A 20,089-nucleotide genomic window follows, 5' to 3' on the forward strand; every position below is an offset into this window, starting at 1 on the left:
CATCCAGCAGCAAGCGCCCCACAGACCTGCTGTCTCTCAGCCACGAGCTCTACAGAACTGTAGAGGCTCCGGCAGCAGTGACTAGAGAGGAGGTGCATGATGCAGCAGCATCCTCCTCCGGTCACAGCCAGCGCCTGACCCGCATGGTGGCTGACTACATGGGGTCCTACAGCGGGCTTGACAGCGATGCCCCTGTTGATCCCATGGAGTATTGGGTCAAGCGCCTGGAGATCTGGAGCGAGCTGGCGCAGTACGCCCTGGAAGTGCTGTCCTGCCCCCCTTCCAGCGTGCTGTCCGAGCGCTGCTTCAGTGCAGCTGGTGGCGTGGTCACCGAGAAACGCTCACGTCTGTCTCACAAGTCTGTGGACAGACTGACGTTTCTCAAGATGAACCAGGCGTGGGTGGAAGGCGAGTTCCTGGCCTCTGTTGTCAGCGAGAGGGGGACATGAACTGGCTAAGAACCATCGTTAATGTGCCTTACCACCCTTTACCACCTCCTGGCTCCTGCTCACTAAGCCAGCCTGGTTCAGTTTGACTATTACGTCGTCTGCAGCCACACATTTTACACCTACAGTGGGCTGCTGTGTACTGCCCTTCTGCTGTCTGTCTGTGTTTCCCACTGCCAGGGTACACAGAATTACATTCTGCTGCCACTCTGCCACCAGCTATTACGTCAAACAATAGCTATATATCTGTGTAATTGGTTGTACAAACAAAACCAAAAAACCATTAAAAAAAAAAAGGTTTAATTTTTCTGAGGTGCCCGGGTTGAAAACTGTGTTGTCCCAGTTGTGTATTGGATACAATGTGGGCTGCACGACCGCTGTCTGGGACCTCCTGTTGTGTTTATTTACAGCCCTGGTATCACCGCTAGGTACCAGGGCTATTATGTCACGCTGCCTGCCTGCTGCCACACTCACACTACTCCTCCATTCCTCCTGCTGCTGCTGTCTGTCTGTGTTTCCCACTGCCAGGGTACACAGAATTACCTTCTGCTGCCACACTGCCACCAGCTATTACGTCAAACAATAGCTGCTCACATTACTTCTCCATTCCTCCTGCTGCTGCTGTTGGTCTGTGTTTCCCACTGCCAGGGTACACAGAATTACCTTCTGCTGCCACACTGCCACCAGCTATTACGTCAAACAATAGCTGCTCACATTACTCCTCCATTCCTCCTGCTGCTGCTGTTGGTCTGTGTTTCCCACTGCCAGGGTACACAGAATTACATTCTGCTGCCACTCTGCCACCAGCTATTACGTCAAACAATAGCTATATATCTGTGTAATTGGTTGTACAAACAAAACCAAAAAAACATTAAAAAAAAAAAAAGGTTTAATTTTTCTGAGGTGCCCGGGTTGAAAACTGTGTTGTCCCAGTTGTGTATTGGACATGATGTGGGCTGCACGACCGCTGTCTGGGACCTCCTGTTGTGTTTATTTACAGCCCTGGTATCACCGCTAGGTACCAGGGCTATTATGTCACGCTGCCTGCCTGCTGCCACACTCACACTACTCCTCCATTCCTCCTGCTGCTGCTGTCTGTCTGTGTTTCCCACTGCCAGGGTACACAGAATTACCTTCTGCTGCCACACTGCCACCAGCTTTTACGTCAAACAATAGCTGCTCACATTACTCCTCCATTCCTCCTGCTACTGCTGCTGTCGGTCTGTGTTTCCCACTGCCAGGGTACACAGAATTACATTCTGCTGCCACTCTGCCACCAGCTATTACGTCAAACAATAGCTATATATCCGTGTAATTGGTTGTACAAACAAAACCAAAAAACCATTACAAAAAAAAAAAGGTTTAATTTTTCTGAGGTGCCCAGGTTGAAAACTGTGTTGTCCCAGTTGTGTATTGGACACGATGTGGGCTGCACGACCGCTGTCTGGGACCTCCTGTTGTGTTTATTTACAGCCCTGTTATCCCCGCTAGGTACCAGGGCTATTATGTCACGCTGCCTGCCTGCTGCCACACTCACACTACTCCTCCATTCCTCCTGCTGCTGCTGTCTGTCTGTGTTTCCCACTGCCAGGGTACACAGAATTACCTTCTGCTGCCACACTGCCACCAGCTATTACGTCAAACAATAGCTGCTCACATTACTCCTCCATTCCTCCTGCTGCTGCTGCTGTCGGTCTGTGTTTCCCACTGCCAGGGTACACAGAATTACATTCTGCTTCCACTCTGCCACCAGCTATTACGTCAAACAATAGCTATATATCTGTGTAATTGGTTGTACAAACAAAACCAAAAAACCATTAAAAAAAAAAAAGGTTTAATTTTTCTGAGGTGCCCGGGTTGAAAACTGTGTTGTCCCAGTTGTGTATTGGACACGATGTGGGCTGCACGACCGCTGTCTGGGACCTCCTGTTGTGTTTATTTACAAAACCAAAAAACCATTAAAAAAAAAAAAATGAAAAGAGAAATAAGTGAAGAAGAAGACGATATAGAAGAAGATGAAGAAGATGAAGAAGAAGAAGGAGAAGAAGAAGAAGATGAAGAAGAAGAAGAAGAAGAAGAAGATGAAGAAGATGAAGAAGATGAAGAAGAAGATGAAGAAGAAGAAGATGAAGAAGAAGAAGATGAAGAAGATGAAGAAGAAGAAGATGAAGAAGAAGAAGAAGAAGATGATGATGAAGAAGAAGAAGAAGATGATGATGAAGAAGATGAAGAAGAAGAAGAAGAAGAAGAAGAAGAAGAAGAAGAAGAAGACAATATAGAAGAAGAAGAAGATATAGAAGAAGATATAGAAAAAGAAGATATAGAAGAAGAAGATATAGAAGAAGAAGAAGATAGAAGATAAAGAAGAAGAAGAAGAAGAAGTATATACAGTACTGAACAAAATTCTGGACACAACTTCTCTTTTCACCTTTTTTTTTTAAAGGAACATCCCCACATAATCACTTGCTGTTGTTACTTGGAAAAAAAGATGTTTCTTGCATCATTCACCCTCAAAACAAGTGTTGGAAGCTATTTAAGGCCAATTCGAATAGTCAGCTCGAATAATGAGCTCGAATACCGACTCGAATAGTGAGCTCGAAGTCCGAGGTCGAATCGAATAGTAAAAATTATTCGACTCGAATATTCGACTGACCTCGAATAATTTACTATTCGAATTCGACCAAACTCGAATTTTAAAAAGGGGTATTTGAGCACCACTACTCTCCAGCCCCTAAGTGCTGGACCAATGGAAGGTGGTGAAAATGTCAGCTGACCAGCTTGGTCAGATGACTCTTCTCTGGCTGTCATATAAGCTCTGCCTCTCAGCGCGCGCGCGCGCCCTTCTGCACCTGTGTGGACTAGCAGTCCCAGCCACACCACACATGTTTTGCAATGTATCCGCTGATTCGGGCGCGGGAGCCGTCGCGCTGCTCTCCAAGCAAGCGGCGGCTTCCCCGCGTCCAACCACAGTGTCAGTAGCATTGTTATGCGCGCAAACCACCGCATCCAATGCGGACTCCACCGCTCTGCCCATGCAGCATGCGGCGGTTTCCTCGCGTTGTGCCGCCATGTTGGACGCGGAGACAGCCGCCTCATACTGAGCACTTGCGGTGGCTTTTCCGCGTTTCCTCACACAAACGCTCAGAAAATGATGCAGGACCCGCCTTTGCGATTGGATAGAAAGCTCCTCACTCATGTGAGAACACTCAATATACAGCAACAGAAGCGCTTTTATAAGTGAAAACACTGTGTGAACAAGCCCTTACACTTAAAGCAACTGATCGCATACAGTGTGGTACTTACAGTTGCATGACGAGGTAGTAATGTGAAGAGCTCTCATAGATATCCTCAAGTGTCACAATATTTTCATGCTTAATCCTGAAATGAAAAGGACACACTATTTGTTCATTTGCACCTTGGTATACAGTATATATACAGTAAAACCACAAAGTAACAGCCATTTTCATGTACTCAATTAAGGAAGGATTTTATTACTTTTAGATGCATGTGCCCTTATTCAATTAACATTTTCTAATGGGTTTGGAATTTTTAGCTTCTCTTTAAAGTGGACCCAAATTAAAAATACAAGATTTCAGAAATAAAATCTATTTTCTAACTTATAATAATAAATAGCAGCCTTTTTTTCAGCTGCATGATGACAAATATATTGCCGGGACAGAATCCAGCAGACTGGTGGAGGAGATAAAAAACAAAACACAGGCTGCTACTGATGATGTCACAGGGGAGGTGATCGCAGCTTGTGTGAGGTTTCACATAGACGACGCCCTTGTGAGGGAGGGTAGCTGATGACACACAGTCATGATCTAAAACCTCCTACTAAGCTCACAAGTAATGGCCGCCACCTGTATTAACCTAGTTATTAAAAGATAAGGGTGAAAAGCATGCACTGAAATGCTCATAGGCTTGAAGGAGTGTTTATTTATCTTTGTATGTGTCAGAGTAGTGCAACTAAATATTTTGAATCAACCGCTTTAACCACTTTCACATTCAGAGGTTTTTCCCGTTTAAGATTCCTGACAATTTTGGTATTTCTTCTTTCACTATTGATAAAAAACAATAACTCTTTTATTACTTAAGCCATTAAGGTGATACACATGTAATTGTTTTTTTCAGGATAATCTAGGCTTTGTTTGGGTAATACTGTATTTGTTTTCAAGACTTATTAAATTTTATAGGCATTTTATAGGTAAAAATTATTCATAAGTGCAAAAAATACACATTTTCTTTTCATATTTCACCCTTCACAAATTTCACATGACAAGTGCCCTAGTTATAAAACATCTCAAAATATGTTACTTGTCTTTTCCTGGTTAAAATGATACCCTACATGCCAAATTTCATCGCTAGTTTGTAATGTGGTGTACTATAATTGCCAACTTGTGCATCTGTAGCAATTGGATTCGATCAATATGGTGTGCAGTTTGGGGACCCCAGTGCTGTACAGACACATTGTTGTTAGGCAACAACACAGCCATGCAGTGTTGGGTCCTGGAGCTGTTGCCCTAGCGATCGCGGCCGATTGCTACAGGTGGCAGCCATTATAAGTGTCTACTAATCTTAGGGATAAGTATAGGTGACACAAGGATTTCATTAGTTAGGTAGAAGTTAATATGTTACTTTGTGTGTGGGGGGTGGACTTCTTTATTATTTAAGGGAGATGCTGTCACTTTAATACTTTTTTTCTTCACTTTTGTACTTTTTTTTTTCTTGTTTTCATGAATGAGCTATTAGCAGCACTCATTTACTGTTAAATTAATGCATGAGCATGTGCACGTGCATGTGGTTCTTCAGATAAACAAACAATAAAAATACATAGTGCAGTATCTTTCAGTATTATTGCTCCCACACCAGTAAATCCATGAGCACAGCACTCAGCTCCTGCCACTCAGTGTATCCACACCCGTGTGTATAGTGGCCAGGGCCGGATTTGTACTTTCCAGTGCCCTAGGCCTGCTGTCACCAAGCGCCCCCCCCCCCCCACCCAAAAAAAAATTTGTCCAACACTCTGACTAGCGATCATCAGGGGCGTTTCTAGGGTCCTTGGAGATCGGGGGCACCTGTGGGCACCAGGCGGGGAGGTATATGCGGTGCGCTCAGCGCTCCGCAGCAAAAAAATGGGCGTGACCATGAGGTGAGTGGGTGTGGCCATGGGTGGGGCCAAATGTACATGAACTTAGCAGCGGTGTAAGCTACAGATACCAAGCCTGCCCATCGAAATATTGGATGGAGCCCCCTGTCCTTTATTTGGATAATTTACAATCAGTATAGGCATAGATCAAAGATGTATACGCACATACAATTTTGATTGGTCAATCACTGACCCCCCCCCCCTCCCAATTTTACCACCCCTGTGCAGTAAGTGGGCCAACAGACAATGAATTTTAGGAACAGAGCTAAAATTGGCTAATCAAAATTGTATGTGTGTACCAGGCTTTACAGCTAATACTGTACATACTGAAAGTAGCAGGGATCAGCATACAATATAGCTGGTTTACAATCAGTAAAGGCACAGAGTAACACCTTACACTGTACACACTGGAGGTAAATCAGCACACAGTGCAGGCACTAGAGAACAGCGTATACTGTACATACTGTAGGCAGCAGAATTCAGCACACTGCAGCTAGCGTGCCAAAAATATGAGGATCACGTTGTGTGGCGTGCTTATCGCGCCGCACCGAAAAATAGGTGGGCCATGGACCAGAATATAGGTGTGGTAACGGGTGGAGACAAATTTACATGAACCTAGCAATGGTGGGACATTAGATTATGACAGTGGTGGCGAACCTTTTGGAGGCCGAGTGCCCAAACTGCAACCCAAAAGTCACTTATCTATCGCAAAGTGGCAACAGCAATTTAAACTAAATACTGTACAAACGTTTTAACTCATACATGAACATTATGGAAAATCCAAGTTGAAAATAAACTGTGAAGATAAACAATTTCATCCATCCTACTCCTGAAAAATGTGTTCAATTTTTTAGAACCTCCCAGTTTTATTTTCTGTTTTAAAAAGCTAAAAAAGTAGGTTTAATGCTATTGTCTCATATGATAAGGATTCAGCTTTTTCCATAGTCTCGCAGTTAGCAATCATGTGACCCCCAACAAGACAAATTCAGCAATCATGAGGCCCCCAACAAATCATGAGGCCCCCAACAAGACAAATTCAGCAATCATGAGGCCTCCAACAAATCATGAGGCCCCCAACAAGACAAATTCAGCAATCATGAGGCCCCCAACAAGACAAATTCAGCAATCTTGAGGCCCCCAACAAATCATAAGGCTCCCAACAAGACAAATTCAGCAGTCATGAGGCACATAAATAGACAGCAGTTCACATAAATAGGCAGAATGCCCCCTTAATATGGTAGCCCCCCAAGTTAGGTAGTGAGTGACAAGGACCCCCAGGTTAGCTAGTGAGTGACAGGCGCCTCCAGTTAGGTAGTGAGTGACAGGGACCCCGATAGTGAGTGACAGGGAGCCCCTTTAGGTAGCGAGTGAGTGCCAGGGAGCCCCTTTAGGTAGTGAGTGAGTGCCAGGGAGCCCCTTCAGGCAGTGAGTGAGTGACAGGGAGCCCCTTCAGGCAGTGAGTGAGTGACAGGGAGCCCCTTTAGGTAGTGAGTGAGTGCTAGGGAGCCCCTTTAGGCAGTGAGTGAGTGCCAGGGAGCCCCTTCAGGCAGTGAGTGAGTGCCAGGGAGCCCCTTTAGGAAGTGAGTGAGTGCCAGGAAGCCCCTTCAGGCAGTGAGTGAGTGCCAGGGAGCCCCTTCAGGCAGTGAGTGAGTGCCAGGGAGCCCCTTCAGGCAGTGAGTGAGTGCCAGGGAGCCCCTTCAGGCAGTGAGTGAGTGACAGGGAGCCCCTTCAGGCAGTGAGTGAGTGCCAGGGAGCCCCTTCAGGTAGTGAATGAGTGCCAGGGAGCCCCTTCAGGCAGTGAGTGAGTGCCAGGGAGCCCCTGCAGGCAGTGAGTGAGTGTAGGGAGCCCCTTCAGGCAGTGAGTGAGTGACAGGGAAGCCCTTTAGGTAGTGAGTGAGTGCCAGGGAGCCCCTTCAGGCAGTGAGTGAGTGACAGGGAGCCCTTTAGGCAGTGAGTGAGTGACAGGGAGCCCCTTTAGGCAGTGAGTGAGTGACAGGGAGCCCCTTTAGGCAGTGAGTGAGTGACAGGGAGCCCCTTCAGGCAGTGAGTGAGTGACAGGGAGCCCCTTTAGGCAGTGAGTCAGTGCCAGGGAGCCCCTTCAGGCAGTGAGTCAGTGCCAGGGAGCCCCTTCAGGCAGTGAGTGAGTGACAGGGAGGCCCTTTAGGCAGTGAGTGAGTGCCAGGGAGCCCCTTCAGGCAGTAAGTGGGTGACAGGGAACCCTTTAGGCAGTGAGTGAGTGACAGGGAGCCCCTTTAGGCAGTGAGTGAGTGACAGGGAGCCCCTTTAGGCAGTGAGTAAGTGACAGGGAGCCCCTTTAGGCAGTGAGTGAGTGACAGGGAGCCCCTTTAGGCAGTGAGTGAGTGCCAGAGAGCCCCTTTAGGCAGTGAGTGAGTGCCAGGGAGCCCCTTTAGGTAGTGAGTGAGTGACAGGGAGCCCCTTCAGGCAGTGAGTGAGTGCCAGGGAGCCCCTTTAGGGAGTGAGTGAGTGCCAGGGAGCTCCTTTAGGCAGTGAGTGAGTGCCAGGAAGCCCCTTTAGGGAGTAAGCGACAGGGACCCCCTTTAGGCAGTGAGAGACAGGGACCCCCTTTAGGCAGTGAGCGACAGGGACCCCTTTTAGGCAGTGAGCGACAGGTAGCCCCTTTAGGCAGTGAGCGACAGGGACCCCCTTTAGGCAGTGAGAGACAGGGACCCCCTTTAGGCAGTGAGAGACAGGGACCCCCTTTAGGCAGTGAGAGACAGGGACCCCTTTAGGCAGTGAGAGACAGGGACCCCCTTTAGGCAGTGAGAGACAGGGACCCCCTTTAGGCAGTGAGAGACAGGTAGCCCCTTTAGGCAGTGAGCGACAGGTAGCCCCTTTAGGCAGTGAGCGACAGGGAGCCCCTTCAGGCAGTGAGTGAGTGACAGGGAGCCCCTTTAGGTAGTGAGTGAGTGCCAGGGAGCCCCTTTAGGTAGTGAGTGAGTGACAGGGAGCCCCTTCAGGCAGTGAGTGAGTGCCAGGGAGCCCCTTTAGGGAGTGAGTGAGTGCCAGGGAGCTCCTTTAGGCAGTGAGTGAGTGCCAGGAAGCCCCTTTAGGGAGTAAGCGACAGGGACCCCCTTTAGGCAGTGAGAGACAGGGACCCCCTTTAGGCAGTGAGCGACAGGGACCCCTTTTAGGCAGTGAGCGACAGGTAGCCCCTTTAGGCAGTGAGCGACAGGGACCCCCTTTAGGCAGTGAGCGACAGGGACCCCCTTTAGGCAGTGAGCGGCAGGGACCCCCTTTAGGCAGTGAGCGACAGGGACCCCCTTTAGGCAGTGAGAGACAGGGACCCCCTTTAGGCAGTGAGAGACAGGGACCCCCTTTAGGCAGTGAGAGACAGGGACCCCTTTAGGCAGTGAGAGACAGGGACCCCCTTTAGGCAGTGAGAGACAGGGACCCCCTTTAGGCAGTGAGAGACAGGTAGCCCCTTTAGGCAGTGAGCGACAGGTAGCCCCTTTAGGCAGTGAGCGACAGGGAGCCCCTTCAGGCAGTGAGTGAGTGACAGGGAGCCCCTTTAGGTAGTGAGTGAGTGCTAGGGAGCCCCTTTAGGCAGTGAGTGAGTGCCAGGGAGCCCCTTCAGGCAGTGAGTGAGTGCCAGGGAGCCCCTTTAGGAAGTGAGTGAGTGCCAGGGAGCCCCTTCAGGCAGTGAGTGAGTGCCAGGGAGCCCCTTCAGGCAGTGAGTGAGTGCCAGGGAGCCCCTTCAGGCAGTGAGTGAGTGCCAGGGAGCCCCTTCAGGCAGTGAGTGAGTGACAGGGAGCCCCTTCAGGCAGTGAGTGAGTGCCAGGGAGCCCCTTCAGGTAGTGAGTGAGTGCCAGGGAGCCCCTTCAGGCAGTGAGTGAGTGCCAGGGAGCCCCTGCAGGCAGTGAGTGAGTGTAGGGAGCCCCTTCAGGCAGTGAGTGAGTGACAGGGAAGCCCTTTAGGTAGTGAGTGAGTGCCAGGGAGCCCCTTCAGGCAGTGAGTGAGTGACAGGGAGCCCTTTAGGCAGTGAGTGAGTGACAGGGAGCCCCTTTAGGCAGTGAGTGAGTGACAGGGAGCCCCTTTAGGCAGTGAGTGAGTGACAGGGAGCCCCTTCAGGCAGTGAGTGAGTGACAGGGAGCCCCTTTAGGCAGTGAGTCAGTGCCAGGGAGCCCCTTCAGGCAGTGAGTCAGTGCCAGGGAGCCCCTTCAGGCAGTGAGTGAGTGACAAGGAGGCCCTTTAGGCAGTGAGTGAGTGCCAGGGAGCCCCTTCAGGCAGTGAGTGGGTGACAGGGAACCCTTTAGGCAGTGAGTGAGTGACAGGGAGCCCCTTTAGGCAGTGAGTGAGTGACAGGGAGCCCCTTTAGGCAGTGAGTGAGTGACAGGGAGCCCCTTTAGGCAGTGAGTGAGTGACAGGGAACCCCTTTAGGCAGTGAGTGAGTGCCAGAGAGCCCCTTTAGGCAGTGAGTGAGTGCCAGGGAGCCCCTTTAGGTAGTGAGTGAGTGACAGGGAGCCCCTTTAGGCAGTGAGTGAGTGCCAGGGAGCCCCTTTAGGGAGTGAGTGAGTGCCAGGGAGCTCCTTTAGGCAGTGAGTGAGTGCCAGGAAGCCCCTTTAGGGAGTAAGCGGCAGGGACCCCCTTTAGGCAGTGAGAGACAGGGACCCCCTTTAGGCAGTGAGCGACAGGAACCCCTTTTAGGCAGTGAGCGACAGGTAGCCCCTTTAGGCAGTGAGCGACAGGGACCCCCTTTAGGCAGTGAGCGACAGGGACCCCCTTTAGGCAGTGAGCGGCAGGGACCCCCTTTAGGCAGTGAGCGACAGGGACCCCCTTTAGGCAGTGAGAGACAGGGACCCCCTTTAGGCAGTGAGAGACAGGGACCCCCTTTAGGCAGTGAGAGACAGGGACCCCTTTAGGCAGTGAGAGACAGGGACCCCCTTTAGGCAGTGAGAGACAGGGACCCCCTTTAGGCAGTGAGAGACAGGTAGCCCCTTTAGGCAGTGAGCGACAGGTAGCCCCTTTAGGCAGTGAGCGACAGGGAGCCCCTTCAGGCAGTGAGTGAGTGACAGGGAGCCCCTTTAGGTAGTGAGTGAGTGCTAGGGAGCCCCTTTAGGCAGTGAGTGAGTGCCAGGGAGCCCCTTCAGGCAGTTAGTGAGTGCCAGGGAGCCCCTTTAGGAAGTGAGTGAGTGCCAGGGAGCCCCTTCAGGCAGTGAGTGAGTGCCAGGGAGCCCCTTCAGGCAGTGAGTGAGTGCCAGGGAGCCCCTTCAGGCAGTGAGTGAGTGCCAGGGAGCCCCTTCAGGCAGTGAGTGAGTGACAGGGAGCCCCTTCAGGCAGTGAGTGAGTGCCAGGGAGCCCCTTCAGGTAGTGAGTGAGTGCCAGGGAGCCCCTTCAGGCAGTGAGTGAGTGCCAGGGAGCCCCTGCAGGCAGTGAGTGAGTGTAGGGAGCCCCTTCAGGCAGTGAGTGAGTGACAGGGAAGCCCTTTAGGTAGTGAGTGAGTGCCAGGGAGCCCCTTCAGGCAGTGAGTGAGTGACAGGGAGCCCTTTAGGCAGTGAGTGAGTGACAGGGAGCCCCTTTAGGCAGTGAGTGAGTGACAGGGAGCCCCTTTAGGCAGTGAGTGAGTGACAGGGAGCCCCTTCAGGCAGTGAGTGAGTGACAGGGAGCCCCTTTAGGCAGTGAGTCAGTGCCAGGGAGCCCCTTCAGGCAGTGAGTCAGTGCCAGGGAGCCCCTTCAGGCAGTGAGTGAGTGACAGGGAGGCCCTTTAGGCAGTGAGTGAGTGCCAGGGAGCCCCTTCAGGCAGTGAGTGGGTGACAGGGAACCCTTTAGGCAGTGAGTGAGTGACAGGGAGCCCCTTTAGGCAGTGAGTGAGTGACAGGGAGCCCCTTTAGGCAGTGAGTGAGTGACAGGGAGCCCCTTTAGGCAGTGAGTGAGTGACAGGGAACCCCTTTAGGCAGTGAGTGAGTGCCAGAGAGCCCCTTTAGGCAGTGAGTGAGTGCCAGGGAGCCCCTTTAAGTAGTGAGTGAGTGACAGGGAGCCCCTTTAGGCAGTGAGTGAGTGCCAGGGAGCCCCTTTAGGGAGTGAGTGAGTGCCAGGGAGCTCCTTTAGGCAGTGAGTGAGTGCCAGGAAGCCCCTTTAGGGAGTAAGCGGCAGGGACCCCCTTTAGGCAGTGAGAGACAGGGACCCCCTTTAGGCAGTGAGCGACAGGAACCCCTTTTAGGCAGTGAGCGACAGGTAGCCCCTTTAGGCAGTGAGCGACAGGGACCCCCTTTAGGCAGTGAGCGACAGGGACCCCCTTTAGGCAGTGAGCGGCAGGGACCCCCTTTAGGCAGTGAGCGACAGGGACCCCCTTTAGGCAGTGAGAGACAGGGACCCCCTTTAGGCAGTGAGAGACAGGGACCCCCTTTAGGCAGTGAGAGACAGGGACCCCTTTAGGCAGTGAGAGACAGGGACCCCCTTTAGGCAGTGAGAGACAGGGACCCCCTTTAGGCAGTGAGAGACAGGTAGCCCCTTTAGGCAGTGAGCGACAGGTAGCCCCTTTAGGCAGTGAGCGACAGGGAGCCCCTTCAGGCAGTGAGTGAGTGACAGGGAGCCCCTTTAGGTAGTGAGTGAGTGCTAGGGAGCCCCTTTAGGCAGTGAGTGAGTGCCAGGGAGCCCCTTCAGGCAGTTAGTGAGTGCCAGGGAGCCCCTTTAGGAAGTGAGTGAGTGCCAGGGAGCCCCTTCAGGCAGTGAGTGAGTGCCAGGGAGCCCCTTCAGGCAGTGAGTGAGTGCCAGGGAGCCCCTTCAGGCAGTGAGTGAGTGCCAGGGAGCCCCTTCAGGCAGTGAGTGAGTGACAGGGAGCCCCTTCAGGCAGTGAGTGAGTGCCAGGGAGCCCCTTCAGGTAGTGAGTGAGTGCCAGGGAGCCCCTTCAGGCAGTGAGTGAGTGCCAGGGAGCCCCTGCAGGCAGTGAGTGAGTGTAGGGAGCCCCTTCAGGCAGTGAGTGAGTGACAGGGAAGCCCTTTAGGTAGTGAGTGAGTGCCAGGGAGCCCCTTCAGGCAGTGAGTGAGTGACAGGGAGCCCTTTAGGCAGTGAGTGAGTGACAGGGAGCCCCTTTAGGCAGTGAGTGAGTGACAGGGAGCCCCTTTAGGCAGTGAGTGAGTGACAGGGAGCCCCTTCAGGCAGTGAGTGAGTGACAGGGAGCCCCTTTAGGCAGTGAGTCAGTGCCAGGGAGCCCCTTCAGGCAGTGAGTCAGTGCCAGGGAGCCCCTTCAGGCAGTGAGTGAGTGACAGGGAGGCCCTTTAGGCAGTGAGTGAGTGCCAGGGAGCCCCTTCAGGCAGTGAGTGGGTGACAGGGAACCCTTTAGGCAGTGAGTGAGTGACAGGGAGCCCCTTTAGGCAGTGAGTGAGTGACAGGGAGCCCCTTTAGGCAGTGAGTGAGTGACAGGGAGCCCCTTTAGGCAGTGAGTGAGTGACAGGGAACCCCTTTAGGCAGTGAGTGAGTGCCAGAGAGCCCCTTTAGGCAGTGAGTGAGTGCCAGGGAGCCCCTTTAGGTAGTGAGTGAGTGACAGGGAGCCCCTTTAGGCAGTGAGTGAGTGCCAGGGAGCCCCTTTAGGGAGTGAGTGAGTGCCAGGGAGCTCCTTTAAGCAGTGAGTGAGTGCCAGGAAGCCCCTTTAGGGAGTAAGCGGCAGGGACCCCCTTTAGGCAGTGAGCGACAGGGACCCCCTTTAGGCAGTGAGCGACAGGGACCCCCTTTAGGCAGTGAGCGGCAGGGACCTCCTTTAGGCAGTGAGCGACAGGGACCCCCTTTAGGCAGTGAGCGACAGGTAGCCCCTTTAGGCAGTGAGCGACTGGGACCCCCTTTAGGCAGTGAGCGACAGGGACCCCCTTTAGGCAGTGAGAGACAGGGACCCCCTTTAGGCAGTGAGAGACAGGGACCCCCTTTAGGCAGTGAGAGACAGGGACCCCCTTTAGGCAGTGAGAGACAGGGACCCCTTTAGGCAGTGAGAGACAGGGACCCCCTTTAGGCAGTGAGAGACAGGGACCCCCTTTAGGCAGTGAGCGACAGGTAGCCCCTTTAGGCAGTGAGCGACTGGGACCCCGTTTAGGCAGTGAGCGACAGGGACCCCCTTTAGGCATCATTCTTCATGCGGCTGCAGCCTGCAGCAAAAACTTACAGTCAATTCTGTCACAAATCTGGAGCCACGAGCCAGCCAGCCAGGGATGAGCGCAGCAGATAATTAGCTAAGGGGCCAGGGGGTCTCGTTCTGCATAGCGCCTGCGCACTGAGGCTTTCATATCCATCAGCCCCAGCGGCAGCGCGAGACCTCCCCTGGCCAGCGATGTGTAAATCTGTGACGTCACGTCACGTCACTGATTGACAGCGGGGGCGCCCTATTGAAGGATGCGCTCTCCCTCGCTCTCTCAGCCGCAAGAAGTTTGAGCTGCCTGGCCCTGGCTGGGACTCCAGAGCGAAAGCCTGCCTTGTACTGAGGCAGCAGCAGGCTCGCTCGAGTCCAGGGCAGGGGGCGGGCAGGGCCAGGGCGCACCACCATCGGCACTCGGAGACGGGATCCGATCTGCTCTCAGGCCTCCTCTGGGATCCCACCTCCCATCCATGTTGCCAGGCAACCACAGCCGCTTTTACCCGCCTTGCCTCTCTGCTCACATCATGATCGCACGCAGAGCGGCAAACGGGGCGGGCGGCTGCGGACACGCGGACACACACTAGCGGGGCAGCAGCGGGTGGCTCAGCTGTGAGTGACAGGTCAGTCAGTTAGTTAACCTGTCACCCGCGGCCGCCCCATGGAATGTAGCAATATAATTCGCCCTAGTCCTATGCCTTGGGGGCCTTTACACAAATCCGGCCCTGATAGTGGCCCGCTACCACCAAGTGCTAGTCTGCAATAACACTGCAATAACACCAGCAGTGTGAACCCACACCAGTGTAAAACATTTGACACCAAATTGAGATGCTGCTCAATCACAAATAGCTCATATTGCTTTGTGTATGCTTCCTCTCTGCTCATAAGTGCTCCACTCTTATTAAAAACTAAGCAGACGCTTCCATAGCGCAATAAAGACTTTAATAAAGTAGGTAAAATTGTGATATCACATTTACATGTTCCAAATGTAAAAGTGCATATAGTAAAATAAGCCAGTGTCCTGGATCAACAGTAGTGTTGATCGAACACCCAGATATTCGGGTCGGCTGGGCCGAACATGATTCGGATGTTCGGGGTATTTGGCTGAACACTGAGCCTAATTAAAGTCAATGGGGACCCGAGCATGCCTGCTTTGCAGGCCTGAAAAAAACTTGCAAAATGAGGGAAACTTCTGCAAAATGGGTTGGAAATAGTGTGGGGGGGGGGGGGTATTTTACACATAGATCATAGGCACAGAATAATAGCAGGGACTCATGTTTGCAGAGCTGTGCGCAAATTATACTTGACTGCCAATAAAACAAATAAAACTCCCCTAAAAAGGCACACGTGATTACGTGAATAGGAAAAAATTGTACGCTTAAGGCCAATGCAGTTTATCACCATGCATTTATAAATTTTATACAAATAAGATCCGGAAAAGCTGTCCTATGACCAATGGGACCGGCAATGCTAACCCAGCACACATGATGGAAGAGAAGGTACACGGGGAACAAGGCCACGCTTTGTGACACAACCCAGGCCTTGCATGAGGACAAAATGCAGGCTTAAAGCAATGCATTTTGTCGCCATGCATTGATAAATATAATAGAAATGAGATATTCCTGAAAAGCAGTCCTGCCAATGGGACCGGCAACACTAACCCAGCACACAGGATGGAAGAGGAGGTACAGGAGAGCAAGGCCACGCTTAGTGACACAACCCAGGCCTTGCATGAGGACAAAATGCAGGCTTAAAGCAATGCATTTGGTCGCCATGCATTGATAAGTATAATAGAAATAAGATATGCCTGAAAAGCAGTCCTACCAATGGGACCGGCAATGCTAACCCAGCACACATGATGGAAGAAGAGGTACAGGAGAACAAGGCCACGCTTTGTGACACAACCCAGACCTTGCATTAAGACAAAATGCAGGCTTAAAGCAACGCACTTTGTCGCCATGCATTGATAAATATAATAGAAATGAGATATTCCTGAAAAGCAGTCCTACCAATGGGAACGGCAAACGCTAATCCAGCACACATGATGGAAGAGAAGGTACAGGGGAACAAGGCCACACTTTGTGACACAACCCAGAACTTGCATGAGGACAAAATGCAGGCTTAAAGAAATGCATTTTGTCGCCATACATTGTTAAATATAATAGAAATGAGATATTCCTGAAAAGCAGTCCTACCAATGGGACCAGCAACGCTAACCCAGCACACATGATGGAAGAGGAGGTACAGGAGAGCAAGGTCACGCTTTGTGACAAAACCCAGACCTTGCATGAGGACAAAATGCACGCTTAATGCGAACGCGAGGCGGGGTTCTGACAATGAAATCCGCAGACAGAGGGTGGGTCTGCCTATACAGCCCAGCCTCTGTTGCTATCCAGATCCCCCTAAGCCGGATCAGTGAATAATGGCATACAGCGCCTATGCATAAAAATGGCGCCGCATTAAAAAGATACGCTTATCGCTATTTATCGTTAGTACTGCATAATAATGGCGCACAGAGAAAAAAGAAGAAAAACGGCACACACTACCGTTATTTATTAATAGCGCCTTACATAAGCCAAACTGCAGACCTTATTTAACTGCAAAACGGTGAATGGATTTAATGTAACACTGTCAAGGTTAGGGTTAGGCACCACTGGGGGGGGTCTTAGGGTTAGGCACCATCAGGGGGTCTTAGGATTAGGCACCACCAGGGGGGTCTTAGGGTAAGCCACCACCAAGGGGGTGGTTAGGGTTAGGCACCACCAGGGGGTGTTTAGGATTAGGCACCACCAGGGGGGTCTTAGGGTTAGGCACCAACGGGGGGTCTTAGAGTTAGGCACCACCAGGGTGGTCTTAGGGTTAGGCACCACCAGGGGGGTCTTAGGGTTAGGCACCACCAGGGGGGTCTTAGGGTTAGGCACCACCAGGGGGGTCTTAGGGTTAGGCACCACCAGGGGGGTCTTAGGGTTAGGCACCACCAGGGGAGTGGTTAGGGTTAGGCACCACCAGGGGGGTGGTTAGGGTTAGGCACCACCAGGGGGTCTTAGGGTTAGGCACTACCAGGGAGGTGGTTAGGGTTAGGCACCACAGGGGGGGTTTAGGGGTTAGGGATAGGTACAGAGAGGGTTCTGTGTGTTAACGCTAAATAACGATAAGGCTTTTAACGCTAAATAACGATAAGGCTTTAATGCTAAATAACAATAAGGCTTTAACGTTAAATAGCGATAAGCGGCAAACGGATTAGCGGCAACTAGAGATGTAGCGAACGGTTCGCCGGCGAACGGTTCCAGGCGAACTTTGGGGGTTCGCGTTTGCCTGCAACAGGCGACCTTTTACGGAAGTTCGATTCGCCCCATAATGCACTATGAGGGTCAACTTTGACCCTCTGAATCACAGTCAGCGGGCACATTGTAGCCATTCAGGCTACACTAAGCCCTGGAGCCCCACCCCCCTTATAAAAGGCAGGCTCTGGCGGCCATTAGCCTCACTCGTGTGCCTGCTAGAGACAGAGTAGGGACAGTTGCTGCAGACTTGTTCTTTCTAGGGACAGATTAATTAGGCTCTTGGCTGCTTATCTTGCTCCTGGCTGATTGTTATTGCTTTTATAGCACCCCTCAATAGCTCTTTTCAGAGCTCATCCTGTACTTTTTTTTTTCTGTGAGTCAAACTGACACTTTTGTTGCTTGCAATTGATAGTGTGTGTGCCACTGCCAGCAGCCCAGCACATTCAGTGACTACCTGTGTGTGTGACAGAGAGCTGCACATTGTACTACCCAGTACTGCATATACTGCAGTACCTGTTGTGTTTACTTAACCCACCTCATCACTGCATATACCTAGCTTTGTGTTGAGTGAACTCACCTCACTGCATCTAAGTACCTTTACTATTCAGTGAACCCAGCTCACTGCATCCTACTACCTGTTGTGTTGAGTGAACCCACCTCACTGCATCTAAGTACCTTTACTGTTCACTTTACTGTTCAGTGAACCCAGCTCACTGCATCCTACTACCTGTTGTGTTGAGTGAACCCACCTCACTGCATCTTTACTGTTCAGTGAACCCAGCTCACTGCATCCTACTGCCTGTTGTGTTGAGTGAGCCCACCTCACTGCATCTAAGTACCTTTACTGTTCAGTGAACCCAGCTCACTGCATCCTACTACCTGTTGTGTTTAGTGAACCCACCTCACTGCATCTAAGTACTTTTACTGTTCAGTGAACCCAGCTCACTGCATCCTACTACCTGTTGTGTTGAGTGAACCCACCTCACTGCATCTAAGTACCTTCACTGTTCAGTGAACCCAGCTCACTGCATCTTACTACCTGTTGTGTTGAGTGAACCCACCTCACTGCATCTAAGTACCTTTACTGTTCAGTGAACCCAGCTCACTGCATCCTACTACCTGTTGTGTTGAGTGAACCCACCTCACTGCATCTAAGTACCTTTACTGTTCAGTGAACTCAGCTCACTGCATCCTACTACCTGTTGTGTTGAGTGAACTTACCTCACTGCATCTAAGTACCTTTACTGTTCAGTGAGCCCAGCTCACTGCATCCTACTACCTGTTGTGTTGAGTGAACCCACCTCACTGCATCTAAGTACCTTTACTGTTCAGTGAACCCAGCTCACTGCATCCTACTACCTGTTGTGTTGAGTGAACCCACCTCACTGCATATACCTAGCATCCACCTGAGATGGACAAAATGGACAAACCAGGTAGAGGAAGAGGTAGAGGCAGACCCAGAGGAAGGCCACCAGGCAGGTCTGTGCGAGGTGGTGTTGCTGTGATTTCATGCGGACCTGTCCCAAAATACAGTGCTCAGAAGAAGGCACGTGCCATCACTTCCCAAAATTGTGAGGACGTGGTTAAGTATTTAGCACAGAAGACCTCATCTCTCGCAGCCAGTGCCACCAGCGCTAGTACAAGCACCACATCCACTGCATTTGACACTTCGCAGGAGTTATTTGGTGGTGGTGGTGAAATCACTGATTCACAGCCACTACTGCAACAACAAGAAGAAGGCGCAGGTACACGACCTCATACGTCTGAGTTAGGTGGTGATAGTATGGACGTATCATGTGAGGAGGGGGATGATGAACCACCTGAAGTTGGTGCAGTTGAGGAGGTGTCTGAGGAAAGCGAAGCTGGCCAGGAGGATTATGATGACGATTATACGGATACCACATATGTTCCCGGTAGAGGAGATGACCAGGGGGACAGTTCAGAGGGGGAGTCAGAGAGGAGTAGAAGGAAACGACTCCATGATAGAAGCAGAGGGAGCTTGTCCTCCGAAACAGCTGGGGGCAGTGTCCGGCGCCATATATCGCCAGCTATGGCCAGCCAGCCAACATGCCCTTCAACGTCAGCTGCTGATGCCACCGTAGCGCCATCACCCCAGGGGGGCTCAGCGGTTTGGAAATTTTTTCACGTGTGTGTCTCAGATTGGAGCAAAGCTATCTGTTGTCTCTCCCAGCAAAAATTGAGCCGTGGAAAGGCCAACTCTCACGTAGGGACAAGTGCCTTACGAAGGCACCTGGAGAGAAGGCACAAACAGCTATGGAAGGAACACCAAAGTACCTTTACTGTTCAGTGAACCCAGCTCACTGCATCCTACTACCTGTTGTGTTGAGTGAACCCACCTCACTGCATCTAAGTACTTTTACTGTTCAGTGAATCCAGCTCACTGCATCCTACTACCTGTTGTGTTGAGTGAACCCACCTCACTGCATCTAAGTACCTTTACTGTTCAGTGAACCCAGCTCACTGCATCTTACTACCTGTTGTGTTGAGTGAACCCACCTCACTGCATCTAAGTACCTTTACTGTTCAGTGAACCCAGCTCACTGCATCCTACTACCTGTTGTGTTGAGTGAACCCACCTCACTGCATCTAAGTACCTTTACTGTTCAGTGAACCCAGCTCACTGCATCCTACTACCTGTTGTGTTGAGTGAACTTACCTCACTGCATCTAAGTACCTTTACTGTTCAGTGAGCCCAGCTCACTGCATTCTACTACCTGTTGTGTTGAGTGAACTCACCTCACTGCATCTAAGTACCTTTACTGTTCACTTTACTGTTCAGTGAACCCAGCTCACTGCATCCTACTACCCGTTGTGTTGAGTGAACCCACCTCATTGCATCTTTACTGTTCAGTGAACCCAGCTCACTGCATCCTACTACCTGTTGTGTTGAGTGAGCCCACCTCACTGCATCTAAGTACCTTTACTGTTCAGTGAACCCAGCTCACTGCATCCTACTACCTGTTGAGTTGAGTGAACCCACCTCACTGCATCTAAGTACCTTTACTGTTCAGTGAACCCACCTCACTGCATCCTACTACCTGTTGTGTTGAGTGAACCCACCTCACTGCATCTAAGTACTTTTACTGTTCAGTGAACCCAGCTCACTGCATCC

At 51.3% G+C, this 20,089-nt stretch overlaps 1 protein-coding gene across 7 annotated transcripts in view; it reads right to left on the minus strand.

Moving 5' to 3' along the window:
- The window catches only part of CAMK1G (calcium/calmodulin dependent protein kinase IG), a 2,474,997-nt gene that overhangs the window by 1,860,414 nt on the left and 594,494 nt on the right, over window positions 1–20,089 (minus strand). For all 7 annotated transcript variants that reach the window (XM_068269763.1, XM_068269762.1, XM_068269761.1 and 4 more), the window contains one exon: window positions 3,750–3,824. In XM_068269763.1, the coding sequence (XP_068125864.1) occupies window positions 3,750–3,824 (75 nt within the window). The remainder of the gene's footprint in view (window positions 1–3,749; window positions 3,825–20,089) is intronic.

The sequence above is a fragment of the Hyperolius riggenbachi genome, chromosome 2 (assembly GCF_040937935.1).
Source record: "Hyperolius riggenbachi isolate aHypRig1 chromosome 2, aHypRig1.pri, whole genome shotgun sequence".
Classification (NCBI taxonomy): domain Eukaryota; kingdom Metazoa; phylum Chordata; class Amphibia; order Anura; family Hyperoliidae; genus Hyperolius; species Hyperolius riggenbachi.